General features: G+C 47.3%; 1 protein-coding gene across 11 annotated transcripts in view; it reads right to left on the bottom strand.

Annotated features, from left to right (window-relative positions):
* LOC149127332 (uncharacterized) overlaps nt 1-23843 on the bottom strand; it is a 304837-nt gene that overhangs the window by 72558 nt on the left and 208436 nt on the right. For 8 of the 11 annotated variants that reach the window (XR_016231996.1, XR_016231995.1, XR_016232000.1 and 5 more), the window contains one exon: nt 4092-4173. Coding sequence is in view for 2 of the 11 variants with exons in the window: in XM_089330163.1 (XP_089186289.1) it covers nt 4092-4173 (82 nt within the window). In the remaining 9 variants the exon portion in view is untranslated. Of the gene's footprint in view, nt 1-4091; nt 4174-15445; nt 15776-23843 lie in introns of those variants that run through there. The other 3 variants (XR_016232009.1, XR_016232013.1, XR_016232002.1) reach the window with 3 other exon arrangements.

The following is a 23843-nucleotide window of genomic DNA, read 5'->3' as shown; positions in this document are numbered from 1 at the left end:
TATTGTGGTAGAGCAGGTAAGGATGCTTCCTGCAACACTAGCATCCCACATGGACGCTGGTTCAAGTCCTGGCTGCTCTACTTCTGATCCAGCTCTCTGCTAATGTCCTGGGAAGGCAGAAGATGGCCCAAGTGACTGGGCCCCTGCACACATGTGGGAGATCAGGCTTTGGCCTGGCCCAGCCCTGGCCATTGAGGCTATCTGGGGAGTGAACTGTCTCTGTGTAACGCCTTTCAAATTAATAAACAAATCTTAAAACCAAAAAGATTGAGAGTTGGTAGGTAAATTAAAAAGTTGATTAAAGAGGCCAGTGTTGTGACACAGTGGATTAAGCTATTGCTTGTGACACTAGCACCCCACATCAGAACACAAGTATCCACTCCTGGCTGCTCTGCTCCCAATGCAACTTCTCTCTAAAACTCCTAGAAAGGCAGCGGATGATGGCCCAAGGTAGTGGTGGGCCCTGCCACCGATGTAGGAGGCCCAGATGGAGTTCTTGGTTCCTGGATTTGGCCTGGCCTACACCAGACTGTTAACATATTTCAGGAAGTACACCTGTGGATGGAAGATCTGTCACTCAACTTTTCCAGTAAAAAAAAAAAAAAAAAACTTTTTTTCTAAAAAAAGTTGATGAGGGACCAGCACTAGGGTGTAGTGGGTTAAGCCATGGACTGCAACATTGGCATCCTATAAGGGTGCTGGTTCAAGTTCTGGCTGCTTCATTTCTGATGCAGCTGCCTGCTAATGCACCTGAGAAAGCAGTGAAGAATGGCCCAAGTCCTTGGGCCCTGCACCCACGTGGGAGACCCTTTAGACAACATGGTATGAAATATGTAAAAACAAGGGGCCAGCGCTGTGGTACATGGGTTAAAGCTGTGGCCTGCAGCACCAGCATCCCATATGGGGACTGGTTCTAGTCCCGGTTACTCCACTTCTGATTCAGTTCTTTTAATGGCCTGAGAAAGGAGTGGAGGAGGGCTCAACTGCTTGGGCCCTTGCACTCACATGGGAGATCAGGAAGCAGCTCCTGTCTCCTGGCTTCAGCCTGGCCCAGCCCCGGTTGTTGTGGCCATTTGGGGAATGAACCAGTGGATGGAAGACCTCTCTCCCTCTTTTTCTCTGTAACTTTGCCTTTCAAATAAATAATTCTTAAAAATATGTAAAAATAAATAAATATGAGATGGTTTATGTAGGAACAACAATTCAGACACTGATCAGATTGGTAAATAAATACACATTAAAATGCTTTTGGCTAAAATAAGTTGCTTAAGATGTGTATACATACTTTTTAACATGTTATGCTTTAACCAAATTTGTTTTAAATATTTACTTATTTGAAAGGCAGAATTACAGAGAGGAGGAGAGAGAGATCTTTCATCTGGCTCATTCCCCAAATGGACACATCAGCTGAGGCTGGGCCAGGCAGAAGCGTGGAGCCAGGAGCTTCTTCCGGGTCTCCCAGGATGGGCCCCTGGCTCATAGTATCTTTCTTTCTTTGTTTTTACATATTTCACGGTATATTGTCTACAATTTCTAGCTTAAGTTTCCTTATGGTGGAAGGAGAGCTTGAGATGCTTTTAAATCTAAATTTTTATGATTTTTTATTTTTATAAAGTTTTCTTTAAAAGTTAATTTGATCTCAACTTTGTGTAATACTCATACTTGACTTTCTTCAGTGCTTTCCACATCATTTGACTGTGTTTTGGTTTTTCTAAAAGATGTATTTTATTTGAAACACAGATCTACAGAGAGCGGTCAAGACAGAGAGAGATGTCTTCCATCTGCTGGTTCACTCTCCAGATGGCCGCAATGGCCGAAGCTGTGCTGATCCGAAGCCAGGAGATTTTTCCAGGTCTCCCACGTGGGTGCAAGGGCCCAAGGACTTGGACCATCTTCTTATTGCTTTCCCAGGCCATAGCAGAGAGCTGGATGGGAAGAGGAGCCGCCAGGACTAGAACCGGTGTCCATATGGGATGCCAGCACTTCAGGCCAGGGCGTTAACCCGCCATGCCACAGCACTGGCCCCTTGACTGTGTTTTGATACTCATCTATCATTAATTTATATACCATACATTATGTTACATAATTATAGTCAGTAACAAATCTCACAAACAGATTAGGGGTATATTCAGTATTCTTGGCAAGTGCATAACTCAAGCATTAGGAACATAAATAAGAAAAGCAGCAGTAGGTAAATATAGGAAGTGCTGTGGGCATCCTTCAATGTGTTCAGGTATGGAAATACAACTGAATCAGATGTAAGTAAGTATCTACTGGTCACTGGGGTGGAACATCTCCCAGCTTAGCCAACTCACGAAAAAGAAAACTCTCAACATTCTATAGCCATACGAGGGAAAGATCTGACTGGATGGCATGTCTCCCGTAAGACTGACTATGGTTGCAAAGGAAATCAGGTTCTGTGAAAGCTCAACTTGGGTCATCAAATTGTGAATGGCACCCCTAGAGTTGTGCATAACATAGACCGCATAGTCGGTGTAGCAGTGTACAAATTGGATTAAGTTAAAAGCAGAGGCTCATGTTGGTAAATGGTAATGAAATATTCTTGTAAGAAGCTATATTAGGTCAGTAGTAAGTTCCCCTCCTCCATTTGAAGATTGCTTTACTTTCTGAAAAGAAGACTGCTATAACAACAATAACAGGAAAAATAAGTAGATGACTACCAATAATTGAATTATGATGTGCCAGGTGCTGTTCTAATTACTGTATATGATTACTTCATTTATCCTCATGTGAACATTAATTTCCATTGGGTCCTTACTGATATCCATCATATTATTACATTTCTATGAAATAGGAGTGAATTAGGGAAAACTGAGTCAAACTTTAAGAACTTACTTTAATTTCCCAACCCCCAAATATGTATTCAGTTGATGAACTTATTTCACTGAGAAAAAAGGCCTCCTACCTTCTCATGTACATACCTACCTGCACCCAAATCTTTACCCCTGGCTTCCTTCTTGTTACTACATATCAACTGTCTGCAAACTATCTGTGCCCAGCCCCTCTACTTGGGCCTTGGATCCCATCCATCTCTCTTATACTGTGGTGGAATGAGAAGGCCATGCCAAGATGGCTGCTGGCAAGCAAGCGTCAGTTACTCAGGAAATGGCTTCGGAACTCACCTGGCAAAGGAGCCTGCCTGGCAACAGGCTGTGATTGGTTAGGGCATAAACCACCCCTTGATTGGATTGGCTGCCTCGGCTACATAAGCTGCTGTACCAACTGAAATAAACGAGCCTGGGGCTGCTCGCCTCTGGCCTGCTTTCACCCAACTCTTGGTTCTGTGTGGTGACTCCGCGCCTCTTGCCCCCACCATGCTCCTCCTCTCAGAACGAATCCACAGCAACATCTGGCACCCAACGTGACAGAGAGAGACAGCATGTCAGACGTGGCGAAGTCCCCCCTGGATTTCGGCAAGTAGGCCCCTCGGTGTTTTGTGTGCTGTTCAGTTCTGTGAGGGTGAGCACAGAACCCCCTCCTACGCCCCTTTCCTTGTCCTTGTCCTCGACCTAAGTGACCCCAGGTTAGGCACACACCACCCAGAAGCGTAACGCCATTTCTCGGCTCCTCCTTTTACTTTCGGTTCGCCCGGCGAATTCACTTAAGGGACTGATCATCCCAGAATTCAGAACCAAGTCATCTTCCCTCATTCGAGAGAGGTGACGCTCTGGAGACACCCTGTGGGCACATGGCCTTGACCTAACTAATCAAGGAAGTCCCCCACTAAGCACAGGACATACTTATGATCTGATACACTACTGTCTGTTTGTCTAACGTAGGGAACCCCCTGCAGAATGCCATCAGCTGCTGAGGTGCTAGGAATTAGTTTTGTTATGACAGCAGTGCTGTGTGTGTCTTTCCTTTGGCTACAGTTGGCATGGTGCATGCTCTTAAGCACTTAAACATGGGAAAGATACCCCCCTCTCAGAAACCCACACAGATTACCAAACACAATGAATCTGTGTGTGATAAGAGCCTGTCACTCCAGGCCTCTGCCTCACAGGCAACAGTTGATGACTTGGGGAGAGAGAGCTCCTCTCAGAATGAATCCACAGCAACATTATACTAACCTGCAAATGTTTTCTCACCCTGGGCCATCTTCAATTTTTTCTTTTTCCATTTACAGCAGCATACCAGTTGCTGTACTTTCTCCTATAATTAAAAAAAAACAACAACTAAAAATCACTTTTGATCTCCTTTCCCATAGTACTTTTGCCAATTTTCTGCTTTCCTTGATAAATCATCTAATACTTGTCTCCAGTTTCTCTCTTGAACCCTCTGCAATCAGATTTTTCTTCCTATTACCCCATTAAAATTGTTATTTTCAGGATAACCAATGAAATCTGCATGGCTAAATACAACAACCAATTCTCTGTTCTGATCTTGAACTACCAGTAGCATTTAACAAAGCTGATCATTCCTTTTCCTTGAAACACATTAGTCCCTTTGTTTCTAGAACAATCTTCAGTTTTACTATTATAGCCAGGTCACTTTCTTAGGCTCCTTGAATTCGTTAAATATCTCACAAGTCTCTTCTCAATTTATACTCAACTCCTGGATGATTTCATGGATTTAAATATATGTGTAAGCTGATGAAGCCTTTATTTATATTTCCAGTCTTTGCCTCTTCTGTAAATTCTAGACAAATGGCTAGTCAGTATCTCTATTTGCATGACAGACATCTCAAGCTCAAAGGTCAGTTCTGCTGTAACAACTTATTTTGAAATTGCAAATTTGTTCTAACATGATTGATATATTCAGTAATAATTCGAGCATAACACTGGTTTTCCCTTCATGTATAATTTTGTATGTAAAAAATTGGTGAATGAACTTGGCTAAGCCACACAGAAATACACCAAATGCACACATGCGTACTACATCTACTGGCTAGCTCAGTTCACACCATGTGTTATTCTACAGTTTTGTGATTCTGTCATACTGGATCTTCCTTAAATTTGATCTTATCAAAGTTAAACAGTCTGTTACCTCAACTGTCCCTCCTGATGTTTTGCAAGACCCTTAACCCAAATACAAGTACCTTCCTAGGTTGTCAAAGTTGACTTTTAAAGCCGAGTGTAGAGGGCTACAGTGCTCAGAACGAACATCATACTCTAGACAAGGGTCCACCAGACAGCAAGCACTGAGCCATCGCTTGCTTTTCCTTAGATATTAATCTTCAACTGGCATAGCCTGTGGCCGCATGAGCTGTTTTTTGGTTACAACATATGTTCAAGGGCTTTTTGTGTGAACTCCTAATTAATTTATCACACATTGCATTGGTTGAACCTGGGGCTGGCACTGAGGCACAGCGGGTTAAAGTCCCAGCCTGCAGCACCAGCATCCCATATGGCCAATGGTTCGAGTACTGGCTGCTCTACTTCCAATCCAGTTCTCTGCTAGGAGTAGAAGATGGCCCAAGTTTTTAGGGCCCTGCACCCATGTAGGAGACCTAAAGAAGTTCCTGGCTTCGGATCAGCTCAGCTCTGGCCATTATGGTCATTTGGGGAGTGAACCAGCAGATGGAAGACCCCCCCCCCCGCACCTCTCCCTCCCTCCCTCCCCACCCCCGGCTGTACCTCTCTCTAACTCTTTCAAATAAAATAAATATCTAAAAAAAAAAAAAAGAAATTGGTTGAACCTACGTGTTATGCTGACATTCATATTAAATTTACCGTAGTATTCCCAGAAGCATCTACATAGTTAGTGAATGTTTGTTGAATAGATTTTTGTTTTGCTTTAGGTTGCCAACACAAAAGGCATCTGAATTTTTATTAATTTTATAGTCTATAATATTTAAGACTTTCTACTTTAGTATGTGATTTGAGACGAAAGCATTGGTACTGTATACCTTCTCAGTTGTGTGGTTTCTATAAATCAGACCAACAGCCCACTTCTGTATCCAAAAATGCATGAGACCAGGAAAAGGCAATGACCTGAATTTGCCACTAGTTTTTCCCATTAATAAAAAGGGTTCTACTACCAACAGTGTTAACCATGTAAAGATTATAAAATACACTAAAAGTAAAAATTGGAATCCTCAGTGTGTAGATTTTAAAGACACTAGAGTAACAGCATCATCTCTGCATTGAAAGATTCACTGTGCACATGGGTTAGGAGATGTAAGAGTCCCACAGCTCTCTGTCAGCTACTACCTGGCTCAGGACGCCATCAGCTTTAAGTGCAAGATAGCATCCCAAATTTCAAATGAAGCCATCTTGCCTTGTGTAAAGAAGCTATTCTAAATTGGACTGTTCAGACAATTCTAAGAGCGCCGAAGGAAAAGACCCTTGGATCACACCAGCAGAATGGAAAATGGTAGGAACCAGTAGCCTCCTAAACTTGTCCCCCGCCAGGCACCCTGCCCTGCCTTCCAGAGCCTGTCCACAGTATGTCGCCCTGTGTCTTCCCCTCCCCCGCTCAGCAGATTGGAGGGTTATGAAGAGGTGGAACCAAGAGGGAAAAGGGACTCTAATGATTGTATTTTCCAGCAATTTTTTCTTTCAATGCTATGCTTTTCAAAATCTGCAGCAGTGACTGCATGTAAATAGACCTCTCTAATGGATGTCTGGTTACCATTGACTCTTAGCAGATTTACTCCGTTAAGTGCTTTCTATAGAGAAAGGGCACAGTGCCCCACCATGCAGAGGGTCAACCTTAAAAAATAACATTAACCTGAAAGGGGCAGTGCAAGGAGAGAAAGCCAAACAGCCTAAGGTGGTGAAAGGCTCTTTGCCGTTTATTTATTTATCAGAAGGGAAGCTCAGCCAGGGGCCTGCAGTGTGGGCTAATCTGTTTCTTTCCTTTTCTTCTCCTCTCACAGGAAGGAAGCCATTCAGGCGACAAGCAGGCTCTTATCCCTGCTTCTTATCATCAACCAGAGGAGCCAGCACTGGAAATGAAATTCAGAGCCACAACCAGGAAAGGCTGTTTCCTTAATTGAGAGCCTTGCTTTTTGAAGTCCCGTCTCCCCAGCGGAGCCCCGAGCCGGCAAGGGCCCCCTGGCCAACATCACTCGCGCGTAATCTCTCGCACACCAGAAGCAGCTGCTCCATGCCACGGAGCTTTTTTGAAAGGCCCGTAATAAGATTTCTCAACCCTCCACATGGCAGGCAGGCAGGCAGGCAGGCAGAGGGAGGGATGATGCTCAGAAAAGCCACTGATCAAAGGCTTCAGGGTTTTACCGCTCTGGGGCTTCCTGCCACAGACACTTCAGTCAAGATGCTGCAGTTGGGGCGGGGGGGCGGAGTGGATTCCCAGCACCCCAGGGGGCTTCCCACCTGTCCTTAGCCCTGTGGAAGCCCCTGCAGGCCCAGCAGGTTTAGGACTACTCCTTTTCCAGTTCTTCTCATTTGTGGATATTAAGAAAAATCTCGAAGAATATTCTGTTATCTACTTTGGGTCATGTGAGACCCTTGAGGTTGCCAGGAGCTCTGGCAGAATGGACAATAAATAAAGCAAATACCTCTTTTGGAGTTGATTTGGGGGGTTATTTTTAAAAACCAGCCAAGCTCATCCAGTAAGCTTAGAGTTAATTAAACTCTAAGCCAAATATCTTCTGTCAATGAGAAAAACGTAAAAACAGGATCGTCACAGGAATTCAACGAGAAGCTCCTAGCACAAATGTTCTACAGAGCTTAGGAATGCTTATTATTAGTTTGTTAAGTGAAATTAACCTTGAGCCTGAAGGTGCCTCAGTACTTGAGTCCTTTTGTGGCAAACTGCAACCTGCTTGGGACTGAGGGAGCCAAAAGCCCAGCTTAGGAGGAAACTCTTGTAGCAAGTGGCTGAGCCCAAGTCTTGGCGCTGAGCTTCAGCCAGCTTCAGGTGGCCCAGATCAAACAAGGCAGAGCACTGAGCTCTAACCAGTCAGGCTGTCTGAACAACGCTTGTGTTTTCTATGGATGAACGCTGTCTGACCAAACTGCAGTCCTGGAGGGCTGGAACAAGTCGCGGTTCTGAGGGCTGCCCGGTCTCTAGAGTTGTGGGAAAAAACCAACTCGATCCTTCAACTAAATTTGTCCCAATTTGGTTCTTTGTCAAGTTCATTGTTTTATTGTTTTACCCATATATAGACTGTGTCTCTCAAACAACTAAATACAAAATTTTGAAACTAAGATAAATGTACAAATCTTCACAGGGTTTGGTAAAGTTTCAAAGTCACTGGGTATGCAAAGAACATGACACAAATTAAGTGTGTAGTAGATAATATTACAATGAAATGTATTCTGACCTGTCAGCCCACTGGGATCCCAGCATTCTCTGTGGCCTATCTCTGTTTCTAGCCCATGGTTGCCACGCACCCTTGTCTTCAATGCTCCTCAGTTTCAAAAAACAAGGACTCTGAGGCCCGGGCAGGGAACTGCCCTTTATTCTCTGGGCAGGCAGGCCCTGCATAGGGAAGGTAAGGCAGGATTTAGCTACCTTAGGAAGTGGCCAGTGTCTAGAATTTCCCGACTGACATTCAAAGATACAAAGCACACCAACATGGCCCTCTATGATGGAGGACCCCACTCCCCACTCCCACCCCCTCCTTACTGGTTTACCACTTTCCAGTCACACTGTCCTATTGGCTTTTCCCCTGACTCACCGTGAACTTTCCTACCCAAGCTCATCACTCCTGCTGTTTTTCCTGCCTGAAAAGTCTTTTCTCCATACTCTCACCTCTGTCTACCTGTCTCATACAGTTTCTGCTCACCTATCAGTGACATCTTCTCTGGACAATATTGACCCACATAACCTCTGTTACACTGCTTTTGCATTCTACATGGCACCTCTTGCTATAGAATTATACCACTTAGCTGCTTTCTTGTGTGTAGGCTAATGAGGGCAGGATCTTTTTTCTTTACTAGTATTAAGTTTCGTGAATCGTACTAAATAGGCATTCAATAAATATTATTCATATATTTAAAGAAAATAACTACCTAAAATGTAAGCAATATAAACAATTAGATTAAAAATACAGAGAGAGGCTTGGAAGAAATGATGAGTTGTGCTGATAAAAAAAAAAAGAGCCCAGAAGATAATCCAGAAATTGGAGATTTCAGGGGAAAATATCTATAATCCAGAGTGACTAAGACAAGCTTGATGACAGTGTAGAGACTGGTCTGGCGGGACAGAACTGATCAATACAAAAAGAAAAAGGGCTGAAGAAATGGTGGTGGTGATGGTGGAGGTGGTGGTGGCGGCGGCAGCGGCCGTGGCGGCTGTGGCCGTGAACTCAGGGCTGCCAAGGACAGCTGTGAGTTGTACGCCAGGCAAAAAGCATCACATCTGAAAGACTGTCCCTGCACATCGAGGAACTAGTGACTGAAAACTTCAAGCTTCTTCTCTTCTGACATGTCCATTATACATACGTGCATGTAACGCTGTCTCAGTTTTCTGAGATTATTTTTCCATAATTTTTTTCTATTTCAGATGGCATAATAATCTGTCTTCAAATTTTTTTTTTTTGTAACTCTGAACTCTTTACCGATGTCCTTTTAGGAGATTGTATAACCTTATATTACTTTATTTCCTTCAATTATTTGAAAGTGCTTAGGCTTGAATTCTTTATCAAATCCATCATCTGGGCCCTGTCACAAGAAGTTTCCATTGCCTACACTGCCTACTTTCCTTCCCTGTATATAGATCATGTCTTCCTTTTTCTTTGTCTGCCTTGCAATTTTGTTGAAAATTATTTTAGGTAATGTATTGTGGGCATTCCGGTTACTGATTCCCTTCCTCATCTCTAGGACTTGCTTTGTTGTTGGCTTATTTCTTTAGTGACTTGGCTGGACTATCTCAGAGAACTCTGGTTACTGCGCTGCGTGAACCCTTTGGTGTTGATCCTCTGAGGGTGCAGACTTGGACGTGCCCGTGATCCCCTGGTGGATGGCGGTTTTAGCAGAACTCTTTCCCCGACTTCCCTGTTAAGCTGTCTGCCTCCATTGGTACTGTTCCAGATCTGGCAGGCTCCTTCAATTACTGACTGATTGCTCTATTGTTTTATAAAAATACTCTGCTGCATGGATTTTGTAGCAGTCTGACACATCTAAGTTCATGTTTTATATATATAATATATAAATATGAGAGAGCACGCGCGCACAAGGGTAGTTTTTGAATATTGTGTTTTTTTAAATGATCCCAGGGAGGCTCTTAGCTGCTGTTTCCCCTGGTCCTCTCAACTGAGCTAGGTGGTCTGTGTCTTTGCCCTTTTTTTTTTTTTTTTTTTTTTTTTTTTTTTTTTTTTTGACAGGCAGAGTGGACAGTGAGAAAGACGGAGAGAAAGGTCTTCCTTTTCCGTTGGTTCACCCCCCAAATGGCTGCTATGGCCGGCGCACCGCGCTGATCCAAAGCCAGGAGCCAGGTGCTTCTCCTGGTCTCCCATGCGGGTGCAGGGCCCAAGCGCTTGTTGCCCATTGTTTTTAATTTCTTATGAGCACCCTCTCCTATTGGTCGAAATATCTAAGTGAGTATTCTGGGTGATGAGCAGGCGTCTGGCTTTCTTGACTTGTCTCTCTCAGGGTAGAACCTCTGACCTGTGAGTGAGCTGGGGGTAGAGGTGATTTTGTCAGTATTCCTGACTTTCCCTTTTTGGGGGTGGAGCTTCCATTTTATGAGTAGGAACTGGGTGGTGGAAGGGAGCCCTCAACCTGTCAGCCAGGAATTCAGCTTCTTCAATCCAGGAATCAAGGCGGAAAGAAATGCTGGTGGCCTACCCCTTCTGGTGAGATATAGTAACTCTCCGAGAGAGAGCTCTACTGGCCACACCGGCCTAGGGTGTAGCTCCTATCAGGCTGGGCTGCAAAGGGAACAAAGGAAAAGGGTAGAAGTCGATCATGGCTCAAATGTTATAGAATTTCTCTGTCCTTAAAATCAAATTTTAGAAGAGCTTCTTAAGTAAACATTTATTCATTTGCAACATGTCTTACCAGAGACTTTTTGTTTTGTTGTTTTAATGGTTTCCACCAGTTTTGCTTGTTTCCCCCAGGGAATGGGTCCAAGGCATTCCTACCTCCTTTCAGGAGCCATGGGCCTCTTTTACATTGTATCCATCACAGATTTATATAAGAAAAATAAACACTTTCTGGCCAATAACTTCTAAGATGTCTTATTCTAACACACTCAGCATGTTCTAATAGTTTTCCATCAGATGGAAGGCGGTTCTCTTGAGGAATGAGGTGTCATTTTCTAATTTACACAAAGGTTCCTTTGGGTCAAGCATGGTCTTGGTGGTAAAGGTTAGGCAGTGGAGTGTACTGACGTTTAGAAGTGGAGGTAGTTACGGTCATAGTGTGGCGACTCATTTACTGTGTTTGGTTGTGCATTGTGCAACTGTAGGGTCATCGTAGACTTATGTTTACTATTTTAATTATATTGAAGGTCTCCTATTTACTCCTCCTGATCCACTATTTACACTTTTCCAGATTTCTGTGTTCCATAAAGTTCCCGTATGTGAACTGTGTCAATGGGCTGCATTGCCCCTGGCTTTTGGTTGGATTTATAGGTCATAAATGTGAGATGGGGAGTTATTTCTGACCCTAATTTTCTCTGTTGGTTCACCATGGGTTAGTTCTGACCCTCATCTGAAGGTCACAGTTCTTGCCAAACAGCTCTTTCCATATAGCCATCTTTCTCTGGGTTGTGATAATTATGCCTCGACCTTGAACTTGTGCCTAGTGGGTGATAATGGATTCTGTCACAAGTCCTTAGATACTATATAATCTATTATCTGTTTCCCTAAATCCTGCCCATAGCTTTGTAAATAGTCATTTCATTAAACTGTCCTTAAATTACCCAATTTGAACACACCATCTGTTTCCTGATGGGACCCTGGCTGATAGCAACAATTTTGCCACAGATGGAAGTCAAATATCTTAAGGCTGGGGTGCCTTTTTCTATCTTGCACCTGACCTTGCCGTTGTGGTTTTGGGGAGCATCCGCGAGGATAATGGTGGTCGTGACGGTTTAGATGACAGCGTTAATGAGATGATTTTGAATGCCAGAATAAGGCTAAGATGTGCTACAGACTATACAGATTCATAAACATGTGGATAAGGCTCTTTGAGAAGAATTATTCTGGAAGCTCTTTGAAAAGCAGACTGGGATAAAGAATGACTTAAGAGAAAAAAAATACAACTGTGAAATTGCTGCTCTATCCTCAGAACAAAAAATAATGGCACAGGCTAGAAAAGGAGCCCCAGGAAAGAGAGGAAGTGTTGGAAAGACCCAACGCAGAGAAGAGGCAGAGATTCCTGGGGATAGGAAGAAAGGCAACAACAAGAATAAAATATTACCATAGCACGTATGGCTAAACTAGAGAGGTGAGGAAGATGATAGAAATAATGATATATTGCAGCTGAGAGCAAACTGCTCCTAAAAAGCCTGCAAAGCATTCAAGAGAAACACCTACAGAGACTTGTCTAAGGAGTATCTGGATGGAGTTATTAATCTTATTGACCAGGTCAACTTGACCTGGGTGATGTGTACACAAGGTCTATTTTGTCTTGGCCACCTGCAGCAACCTTGAACAATCCTTCATGTTTTTATCTATGCATTCCTTATCTATTCCCAGAAATGTCTTGCTTACACTGATCAATAGCCTACTGTTCAGGAGCCTCTTTTCAGAGAACAACTTCTCTGCCTCTGAAGATGCTTATAGCCAATATTTCATTCATTCATTTATTAATATGTCGTGTGAGTGCAAAAATGAAAGCAAGATTATTTGCAAGGAACGACAAAATTTCCCCACGCTGATCAGGAACCCCAGAGCTGGAAGTCCATAGCTCCAGCAAGACAGATCTCTTTTTATGTTATTTCCTTCTCCCTTTAATTCATATTTTGACCTGGAGATGCCTATTCAATCTAGCTTGACTGAGCCTGTCAGTCCCCCTTTAAAGATAAAGAATCTGGGGCTGGCGCTGTGGCACAGCGGGTTAAAACCCTGGCCTGAAGCGCCAGCATCCCATATGGGCGCCGGTTCGTGTCCCGGCTGTTCCTCTTCCGATCCAGCTCTCTGCTATGGCCTAGGAAAGCAGAAGAAGATGGCCCAAGTCCTTGAGCCCTTGCACCCACGTGGGAGACCTGGAGAAAGATCCTGGTTTTGGGTCGGCGCAGATCTGGCTGTTGCGGCCATCTGGGGAGTGAACCAGCAGATGGAAGACCTCTCTCTGTCTCTACCTCTCTCTATAACTGTCTTTCAAATAAATAAATCTTAAAAAAATTAAAAAAAAATAAAGAATCTAACTGGCAAACCTCCTGGCTTGGATGAAACAAAAGATCCCTTTCATTATTTTTTTCTTTATTTCAGTCAGTCGTGGCCCCACAGACGGAATGACACGTGCTCATGCACCTCATGCCTGCCAAGATGTGGCTGTCCTGCTCAGGGGTGCAGGCCCCCAGTGCAAGCATCGCCTCAACCAGAGACACGAGGTTTTGACCCTTATGCCAGGACTTCTAGGTGCCTGGAAGGGATGTGGAGGGTTGCAAGCAAAGCTGGGAATGCCACAGGGAAGAGCAGCCAGTTCCCTCTCTCAGCACCAACCAGGCCTGGTAGGATGCTGCTAACAGGGGAGAGAGCATACATTCCCATTACCCTCACCAGCATGCGGCCAACACAATGCATAGACCAGCTATATATGGTTTAAAAAAAAAAAAAAAAAAAGGTGTGTGGCCATGAGATCAACTCCAAGACTGCATCCTATTAACAGACTAACCCCAGTGTATAAGATACTGGACTTCTATATAAGCACAAATTTGCCATCATTTTATAACCTTACAATGGATTTTGCATAATTTAACTCAAACAACTACTACCTCATCAAATTATTGAGTGTCTCATTCTTCGAGAGTTCCAGGGATCCAAGTGGAAACCCCAGAGTCAGAAGGCACAATTTATAATTCTAAATCTAAGGCATTATCAGAGGTTCAAAACACGTGGTCAAAATAAAAATAGACTGATAATATACATTTAACCTGAGAACTTTAACCAAAGCTGTGGGCCGTATCTAGTCAGAATTAAGGTAATCATTCAATCATCAGGAATGGGCAGATAATGTTAACTCCTTTAAGACTCAGTTCTCCTAAATAACCAAGGCTCAATAACGGTAACAGAAAAACACATAAAACCTTCCTGAAGATGCAAACAGATCAGCTACAACAGCACAGAAAAACCTTGATTAAAACGATTGGCACAGGGCCGGCGCCGCGGCTCAATAGGCTAATCCTCCGCCTAGCGGCGCCGGCACACCGGGTTCTAGTCCCGGTCGGGGCGCCGGATTCTGTCCCGGTTGCCCCTCTTCCAGGCCAGCCCTCTGCTGTGGCCAGGGAGTGCAGTGGAGGATGGCCCAGGTGCTTGGGCCCTGCACCCCATGGGAGACCAGGAAAAGCACCTGGCTCCTGGCTCCTGCCATCGGATCAGCGCGGTGCGCCGGCCGCAGCGCGCCGGCCGCGGCGGCCATTGGAGGGTGAACCAACGGCAAAGGAAGACCTTTCTCTCTGTCTCTCTCTCTCACTGTCCACTCTGCCTGTCAAAAAAAAAAAAAAAAAAAAAAAAAAAACGATTGGCACATGACACCAACATCTTGAAGCCCAAAAACATTTAAGTATAAAACAAACCACGCTTCGCAAAAAGACATAGCTCCATAAATGTAATGACAAATATTTTCAGAGTATTACACTTGGATGATAAAATAGTTAAAGCGAATATTCGCAAGAACTCAGCAATTTACAACATTTTAGAAAGAACAGCAGAGTTTCAGACTTTCATCCTTTCAGGCCTCAGGACCTGCGATGGAGGGAGGCAAGGACTGGGGAGCTCTGGGTTTAGCAAGTTTCACAAGGCAAATATTGGCCGCGACTGCAGAACAGAAGGATCGTAAAGAGGTGGGCAGAGAAACTGCCATAGTTTAGCAAACAAGAAAATGGGAACCCTTTGGATCAGAAGGGGCCAAGAGGCCTGCTCTTGCTGGTCTAGAAAAACACAGGAGTTGGGACCCATGCAAGGGTCTGGCCGTGGTTAAACACAGCAGTTTAACGTGAACCACGTTCTCAACATGGCGGCCAAGGACATAGAGGGAACAGGGCGTATTGGCCCCTGCAGCAGGGAGAGCCGACTGAGGCCAGGTGCTGGGCCTTGGCTGCCAAACAGAGGGGACATTTCCTCCAGTCCCCGACACGTAAGGCAAAGGAGAGGGGCCGTGAACAGACCCTGCGCTGGTCAGCAGGGCACGAGGGCCGAGAGGGCCAGGCAGAGGTGTGAGAGAGGGGAAGTTGCCTTGGCCTTATGAGGGACACTCCTCTGCAGGAGTGTGGCAAGCAGGCTTTGGCTGAAAGAGCCCGAGCAGGGAGGGGCCGAGGTGGCTGGGGTGACAAAGCGGGCAAGCGTCCGTGTCCACGAGAAAGGCTGAAAGTAGCAGTCCTCGGAACAAGGTTGCTCGGAGCTTACCTCCGGTCTTGTGCCTAGTGTCACCGGGATCAGCCGCTCCGAGGTCTCGTCTTCACGCAAGAAAGAATGCAGACTGAGGCAGCGAGTAGCGGTAAGCCTGCCAGCCAAGCTCAATGGGAGAATTTATAGAGAGTACACCTGACACCCAAGCAGGCTTCTAAGAACTGAGAGCCGCCAATCACATTTTAAAGAAAGTGATCGCTGGGGCTGACGTTGTGCCTGCGAGGAGAGGAACAGTAACAGTAATTCAAAGTCAAAGCTTGGGCCATCCAAAATGGGTGCTGCTCCACTTCCAACCCAGCTCCCTGCTAATGCACCTGGGAAGGCAGTGGAGGATGGCTTGAGTGCTCGGGCCTCTGCACTCACATAGACCCAGAAGTTGTTCCTGGCTCCTGGCTTAGGCCTGGCCCAGCCCTGGCCATTGCGGACATACTGGGGAAAAATCAGTGGATAGAAAACCTCTCTCTCTATCTGCCCCCGCCTCTAGTTCTAATTCTGCCTGTCAAATAAATAAGTTAATCTTTAAAAATTATTTTTTTGAAACCCAGAGTTACAGAGAGAGGAAGAGGCAGAGAGAGAGTGAACTTCCATCCACTCGTTCACTCCCAAATGGCCACAATATCCAGCGCTGGGCCAGGGCAAAGCCAGGAGCTAGGAGTTTCATACAGGTCTCCCATGCGGGTGCAGAGGCCCAAGCACTGGAGCCATTTCCCACTGCCTTCCCAGGCATATTAGCAGGGAGCTGGATCAGAAGTGCAGCATCAGGGTCTCACTGGTGCCTATATGGGATGCTGGCTTTGTAAACAGCGGCTTTACCTGCTACACCACAGAGCCAGCCCAAATAAATAAATCTTAAAATAAAAAAAGAAAGAGGAAAGAAAGAAAGTAATGGCCAACCAGTGAGAAATTTGCCCCTGCTTAAGTACAGCTTACTTTTCCAGGCCAAACCGATGTAAAGTCAAATTTGTAACACAAATTCTGATTAGAACTTGACTACTTTGGAATACTTCCCAAGACTCATTTGCTGTCACTGGGCTTGTTCTCCTAGGCCTAGGTAACTCATATGCTGCTCTGAATAAACCTTAGGTTATTGTTTGTATAGTTTCTGTTTATTTCCATAGACACAGCTTGGATTAATTAAATCCTGAAATACGACATCAGGGTTGTAAGAGCTGAGCAGGTGTTAACTTGCTCAATCCTCCCTTAGACTTCAAGAAGTAGATCCCGTTGTCTACACAGGCAAGGAAAGGAGGCAAGGAGAAGTCCATTTACTTCTCACATATGAAGCAGGTTAGTGAGTAACTGAGATTCAAAACCAGGGCCTGGGCCCTGCTGCCACTCGCGATATATAGGAGGTGGGTGGATACTTGGGGAACTGTTGCTCCCAAAACAACATTCTCCAGGCACCCACCAAGGTTCTTGTAGGCAGCTTCTTGCCATTTCGAGACTTGCCTGGAATGCCCTCACCTTTCTTGCCCACCTAAGGATGACAGTAGGCAGCACTGGCTGAGCGTTTGTCACGTGCCTGTTTGATGCACTTGGCACGTGTTTGCTCCTTTATCCTCATGACAACTTCATGATGTGGCTATTACTCCCCTCTCCTCCACAAGAAGACAGGCCGCAGGGAGAAGGGATTTCTGTCTGCTTTAGGCACTAGAATGCTACCTGGTACAGAGCAATGCTCGGCACAGACCTGTGCCCAGACTCCACAGCCTGTGTGGTGTCACTAACCCGCTCTAATGTAACCTCTGAGATCAGCACAATGCTCCCTCCCCTGGGAAGCTGGAAGGGAAATGGGTCCTCTGGAGAAACCTCCCCAGCCCTCTCCCCTTCCCGTGGGTATTTTAGAAGACACAGCGTGTCCCAGGCTTCAAACAAGGACATCAACCACACAGCCTCTTGCTTTATCTTTAAATCATGTACTCTTCTGTATGGTCTTCCCACTGCTTTTTGGCCACCTCCCTCATGTTTTGCTATAGTTCTAACCTCCCATGTACTCATTTTGGATTCCCAGGATCACACTCCCACTCTCAGCCTCACCCTGTGTCTCCCTTGGCCAACTTCTGGTGGTGACACCTTCCGGGCAGCCGGTCCCCCTCTCCCTAGGGCCCATTGTGTTTGCTGTGCAGAAGACACCACTTGAATTTCCATTTCCACCCAGCCTTGGATTCCTTCCAAAGCCCTTTAGTGCAGTCTGAAGATTGCATTCCCTGCTTGCCCTCAGACTGTGAAATTAGATAGCGTAGGCCAGCCTGGGTGTGGGACTCTAACACAGGGCTGGTCCCACCTCCCTCCTGATGTCTCATAGAGGAGCAGTAGGGAGAGGGCTGTCAGTGCATCTTTATTGACACGTAGATGCATAGTGCTACACAGATATGTACTAGAAGCTCAGCAAGGTGATAAGGTGAGTTTATTGGGGCGGGAGTGGGGCTGTGGGAAGCATGGCTCCGGAAGTTTGCTGACTTTGCAAAGCCTGGTTTTGAATGGATGCCTTTAAATTCAGCAAAGGGAAAATGCCACCAGGACAAATAGCCTCATTAGACTCACCAGATTGTATCAATGATTGTATTCTGCTCAGCACTGCGATGGCCATGACCTAACGTCCCGTGAAGGAGCTGTGGGTCCAACAATTGATAATAACACCTAAAACCCCAAGTCTAGGTTTTTCCAATTGGAGGATTAGGAATTCATTCCTAGAGTCATGAGTTTATTAGGAAATACTACGTAAGAGTTCATAAACCAGAAATACTATTTTCTCTTTGGGGAAGAAACCGATTCTTAGGCAGCCAGCTATGGAAAGCAAATTGCCTTCCATGGTCTCGTCTCAGTTCCAGGCTCTAAGACTTTGTGACTCATAACCACAGGCTTCGGGCTAAGCCGGGGCAGCAGTTTGAAGCTGGGAGTGGAGGTTATTACTGAAGGTGACTAAACAGCCTCCAGCTGAGGTAGCGGAATCTGGGGCTGCTAATGAGACGACGACTGCTGCCTTTTCTTTTCCACTCGCTGGCGGTTTCGTTTGGCAGGTTTTCATGCTCTGCGTGAAATGGTTTGTCTGGAGAGGCAAGTCCGCTGTTTCCACAGATGTAGAATCATGGAATGCTCGAGCTAGCAAGCGCCTTTCTAAGGGTCGTCTCCATCTTCTCAAATTAGAAACAGGGAAACTGAGGCAGGGAAACCAAGTAATTGAGTTGAGGTTGCCTGATTTGCTAATCAAGGCTGTAAATGGTATCTCTGATCCAGGGCTTCACTATGGGAGCTACAGGGATGCCTCCGTGGGTCATTTGGTGGTCTGAGTGAATGACATTGCTGATCTTCCCTTGGAGGCCTGGCAATTTTCCGGTCATCGGTGACATTGCACGGAGCCAGTATCTTCAGTGCCATCTGGAGAAACAGGAGCCGGAGACCGGCGAGCAGAGGGGCTGTGGTGCTGTGTGGCGCTCGAGCTGGGCGGGCCATGTTGGCCAGAGGCCTTCCTGTATACTTCACGTTTCCAGCCTGCCAAGTGCACAGACTGTGGAGTGCTGTGCTGTCAACCCGTCCGAGCCAAGAAGCTTGCTCTCCCAAATCCCCTTCCTCACAGGAGTCAGTTTCCGGTTGCATGAAGCAGAGCTTGCGTGAGATTGGAAAGGTGAAGAGAGGCCATGGCCCTTGCTTCCTGAAGGTCTTTTTGGGGTTAGATGTGGTGGTGGATGAACGCAACCCATCCTCGCTCCGCTCTGCACCAGCCTTCCGCTGACCAAGAGCACCTGTGAGGCCAGAGCTAGCTGCCCTGCCGTAGGCTCCCGGAAGTTCCAGCAGCTTCTCACGCAGCTCTCCTCTTGCCCCACTTCAGTCACTGGAACGTGAGTAAGTCCTTTGTGTGACCGGTCAGTGACGCCTCATCCTCTGCCCCGCCCTTCCCATTGTCGCACGCTCGGCTCCTCTCCTATTGTGCAAGGTCTCATTCCTACAAGAAGTCCTTTTTTCCTGAAGCACACACAGTGATTCTTCTCCCTTGACTGAATCCTGAGTGAGAAACTCACACTGGGTTTCCAGGAATGCTGAGCTGGGGCTGTTCAATTCATGGGCCTCTCCTTGCATTTGGCAATCCACGACCGTGAAACCGACATGGCAAAGGATGAAACCAGCAGTTTCTCTCCGCATGTGCAAGCAAGAACATGTGGCCAGCATCTCCCTGTGAGACCCCTCGGTAAAGAAAGAGTATTCCCAACTCTGATAGCAAAGGATAGCTGTCGCTCCCTGTGGGGAGCAACCCGGACTAGACTGAGTTACTGGAATTAAGACTTATTCTATGCATCTGCTCTCCCACAATATGGCGCTGGGAGAGGAGAAAACAGCTTCTACGCAGCTGCCTCCAGTTCAACCAATAAACTGTAGGACCTACTCCTGATTGGAGGAGAGCAGCGTACTCGGCGTGTGGGCAGCCGAGTTGGGATTGGCGGAGGAGGACTATAAAGGAGGAGAGAGACGGCATGCACAAGGAACATCTAAGGGGAACATCTAGCTGAAGGAACACCTGTGCAGCCCCCGAGAGAACCGGCCGGCGGTGTGCCGCTCCCCTGCGGAAGTGGGGAATGTGGCCAGGGGGAACTGCCCTTCCACGGAGGTGGAAGGGATAGTAGCCAACCCGGGAAGAACTAGCAGCAAACCCGGGGAGGGCCGAGCAGACGAAAGAACAGCGCAGGGTTCTGTGTCGTTCCTCCACGAAGAGGGGGAGCGACATAATGGTGCCGTGACTCGGTTAGGAAACCTAGGACGGATAGGAAACCTAGGACGGATAGGAAACTTAGGAGGGAAGAAGCAGGAAAATACTGGAGAGAGAGACTAGCAAAGAGCCTAGGTGCCGGAAGAAGCTATTGAAAGCCTAGGCAGAGACTCGGATATGGACTGTGGGAAAGAAGTTAGGATTGAAAGCGAAAGTGAAAGCTTTCATAGACTCGGATGCGGACTATGGCGGGGAAGCTAGGAGACTGAAAGCGAAAGTGAAACCTGGAGGAGGCTTGGACTCGGATACGGACTGTGGGGAGAAGCCAGGAGAAATGAGAGGAATATTGTTGGAAGAAAACTTAAGGAAACATACCGGGTAGAGAAAAATGTTAGGGAGGATGAAGCCACGAGTGCAGGCCGAGGCGGAGATATAAGCCACCTTGGAATTCTTCAAGTCACCCCGGGGAGCAAGAGGCCAAGATCTGGAACCAGAGGCAGAGACGTGGGCCGCCAGGTTGAAATTCGCCAGGTTAGTCCGGGGAACTTGGACTGAATGCCGGTGGTGGCGGAAACATTCGCGGAAGCCGCCGCGTGCAGAGAGAGCACGGGGCGTGAATAGATAGGGAACGCGGGGCTGGCGTGAGGCCGTGGTGCGGGCGCGAAGTGCATGGAGACCGCGGAGTGTGCGCGCAGAGCCGGGAACCCGCCGGTGGGGCGAGGCGCCGGGAAGCCGCGCAGAGCCGTGAAGCTGCCGCGGGGCGAGGTGCCGAGAAGCAGCCTCGGGGCGAGCGCCGCTGGGAAGCCGCAGGGATAAGAGAAACAGAAGTTTAGAAGTAAAATGAGAGAAATAGGAATGCTGGAAGATAGAAGTAAAATGGGAGAAATAGGAATGCCCGGAGATAGAGAAAGAGAGAAATAGAAAGGCCTCCCCTCAACATGGCAATGAGAAAGCTTGGATTCGGTCTGCCTGATTAAGTGAGGCGATGAGCACCTGCGGGTGGCTAGCAGCTTATGCGCCGCAGGTCACCGAAGACAGGCACGAATTAACATCAATAAGGCCTCCCCACAACACAATAATGAGAAAGCTTGGATTCGGTCTGCCTGATTAGGGCGATAAGCACCAGCAGGCAGCTCAACCAGAGTATGAGCTGCAGGTCACCGAAGATAGGCACGAATCAACACCAATAAGTCACCCTACAACATGGCAATGAGAGAGCTTGGATTCGGTCTGCCTGATTAAGGCGGTAAGCACCAGCAGGCGGCTCGACCAGAGTATGAGCCGCAGGTCACCGAACACAGGCACGCATCAGCGCCTAAAAACCTCCTCACAACATGGCGAAGAGAGGACCCGGATTCGGTTTGCCTGATTGATAGGACTTGTAAGAACCTGTGGCAACTCTAGCAAGCAGAGCAGAGTGTGTGCCACGGGGCACCGAAGACAGGCGCGTATCAACGCCAAAAAATAAAAAGAAAGGGGGATCTGTGGGGAGCAACTCAGACTAGACTGTTACTCGAATTAAGACTTATTCTATGCATCTGCTCTCCCACAATATGGCGCTGGGAGAGGAGAAAACAGCTTCTACGCAGCTGCCTCCAGTTCAACCAATAAACTGTAGGACCTACTCCTGATTGGAGGAGAGCAGCGTACTCGGCAGTGTGGGCAGCCGAGTTGGGATTGGCGGAGGAGGACTATAAAGGAGGAGAGAGACGGCATGCACAAGGAACATCTAAGGGGAACATCTAGCTGAAGGAACACCTGTGCAGCCCCCGAGAGAACCGGCCGGCGGTGTGCCGCTCCCCTGCGGAAGTGGGGAATGTGGCCAGGGGGAACTGCCCTTCCACGGAGGTGGAAGGGATAGTAGCCAACCCGGGAAGAACCAGCAGCAAACCCGGGAAGGGCCGAGCAGACGAAAGAACAGCGCAGGGTCCTGTGCTCCCCGGGTTTGCTGCTGGTTCTTCCCGGGTTGGCTACCGACCCTTCCACCTCCGTGGAAGGGCGGGCCCCCCTGCCACTTTCCCCACTTCCACGGGGGGAGCGGCACACCGCCGGCTGGCTCTCTCGGGGGCTGCTCAGGTGTTCCTTCAGATAGATGTTCCTGGTGCATGTTGTCTCTCTCCTCCTTTATAGTCCTCTTCCACCAATCCGTGCTCTGCTACCCACACGCCGAGTACGCTGCTCTCCTCCAATCAGGAGCAGGTCCTGCTGTTTATTGGTTGAACTGGAGGCAGCTGTGTAGAAGCTGTTTCCTCCTCTCCCAGCGCCATATTGTGGGAGAGCAGATGCATAGAATAAGTCTTAATTCGAGTAACAGTCTAGTCTGAGTTGCTCCCCACAGATCCCCCTTTCTTTTTATTTTTTGGCGTTGATACGCGCCTGTCTTCGGTGCCCCGCGGCACACACTCTGCTCTGCTTGCTAGAGTTGCCCACAGGTGCTTACAAGCCCTACCAATCAGGCAAACCAAATCCGGGTCCTCTCTTCGCCATGTTGTGAGGAGGTTTTTAGGCACTGATGCGTGCCTGTGTTCGGTGCCCTGCAGCGCATGCTCTGCTCTGCTAGAACCGCCTGCAGGTGCTTACAAGCCCTACCAATCAGGCAAACCGAATCCAAGCCTTCTCATTGCCGTATTGTGGGGAGACTTATTGATGTTGATTCGTGCCTATCTTCGGTGACCTGCAGCTCATACTCCGGTGGAACTGCCTGCTGGTGCTTATCGCCTAATCAGGCAGACTGAATCCAAGCCCTCTCATTGCCGTGTTGTGGGGAGGCCTTATTTTTCTTTATTTCTCTATCTCCGGGCATTCCTATTTCTCTTATTTTACTTCTATCTGCCAGCATTCCTATTTCTCTCATTTTACTTCTATACTTCTGTTTCTCTTATCCCCGCGGCTTCCTGGCGCCCACCCTGAGGCTGCTTATCGGCGCCTCACCCTGCAGTGGCTTCCTGGCTCTGCGCGGCTTCCTGGCTTCGCGCACGCTTCGCAGTCTCTGCGCCCTTCGCGCCCGCACCACGGCCTCCGCGCCAGCCCTGCACTTCCTATCTATTCGCGCCTTGTGCGCTCTCCCCGTTCATGCCCCGCGCGCTCTCTCTGCACATGGCAGCTTCCGCGAATCACACAGCCTAGCTCACGTTTCCGCCATCGGTTGGTTTAGTTTTCAGTCTAAGTTCCCCGGGCTAACCTGACGAAATGCAACCTATAGCTTACGTCTCCGCTCCCGGTTTGGCTTCCCGTCTTTTGCTCCCCGGACTAATCTGACGGATTCCAACCTAGCTTATGTCTCCGCCTCTGGTTTTAACTTTTCGCCTTTTGTTCCCCGGGCTGACTTGACGAATTCCAACCTAGCTTACGTTTCCGCCTCAGCCTGCCCCTGCGGCTTCATTTTCCCTAACATTTTTCTCTACCCGGTATGTTTCCTAACTTTTCTTCCAACAATATTCCCCTCTCATTTCTCCTGGCTTCTCCCCACAGTCCGTATCTGAGTCTAAGTTTCTTCTAGGTTTCACTTTCGCTTTCAACCTTAGAGATTTCTCCCAGCTTCCCCGCCATAGTCCGTATCTGAGTCTATGTTTCTTCCAGCTTTCACTTTTGCTTTCAATCCTAACTTCTTCTGGCACTTTTTCCGTCCGGCTTTTCCCTAGGCTCTTTGCTAGTCTCTCTCTCCGGTATTTTCCCGCTTTTTCCCGCTTCTTC

This window comes from Oryctolagus cuniculus, chromosome 3 (assembly GCF_051225735.1).
Source record: "Oryctolagus cuniculus isolate XC-2025 breed Fujian yellow rabbit chromosome 3, ASM5122573v1, whole genome shotgun sequence".
Classification (NCBI taxonomy): Eukaryota; Metazoa; Chordata; class Mammalia; order Lagomorpha; family Leporidae; genus Oryctolagus; species Oryctolagus cuniculus.
The sequence above is the reverse complement of the archived record's forward strand: the minus strand, read 5'-3'. Positions and strand labels throughout refer to the sequence as shown.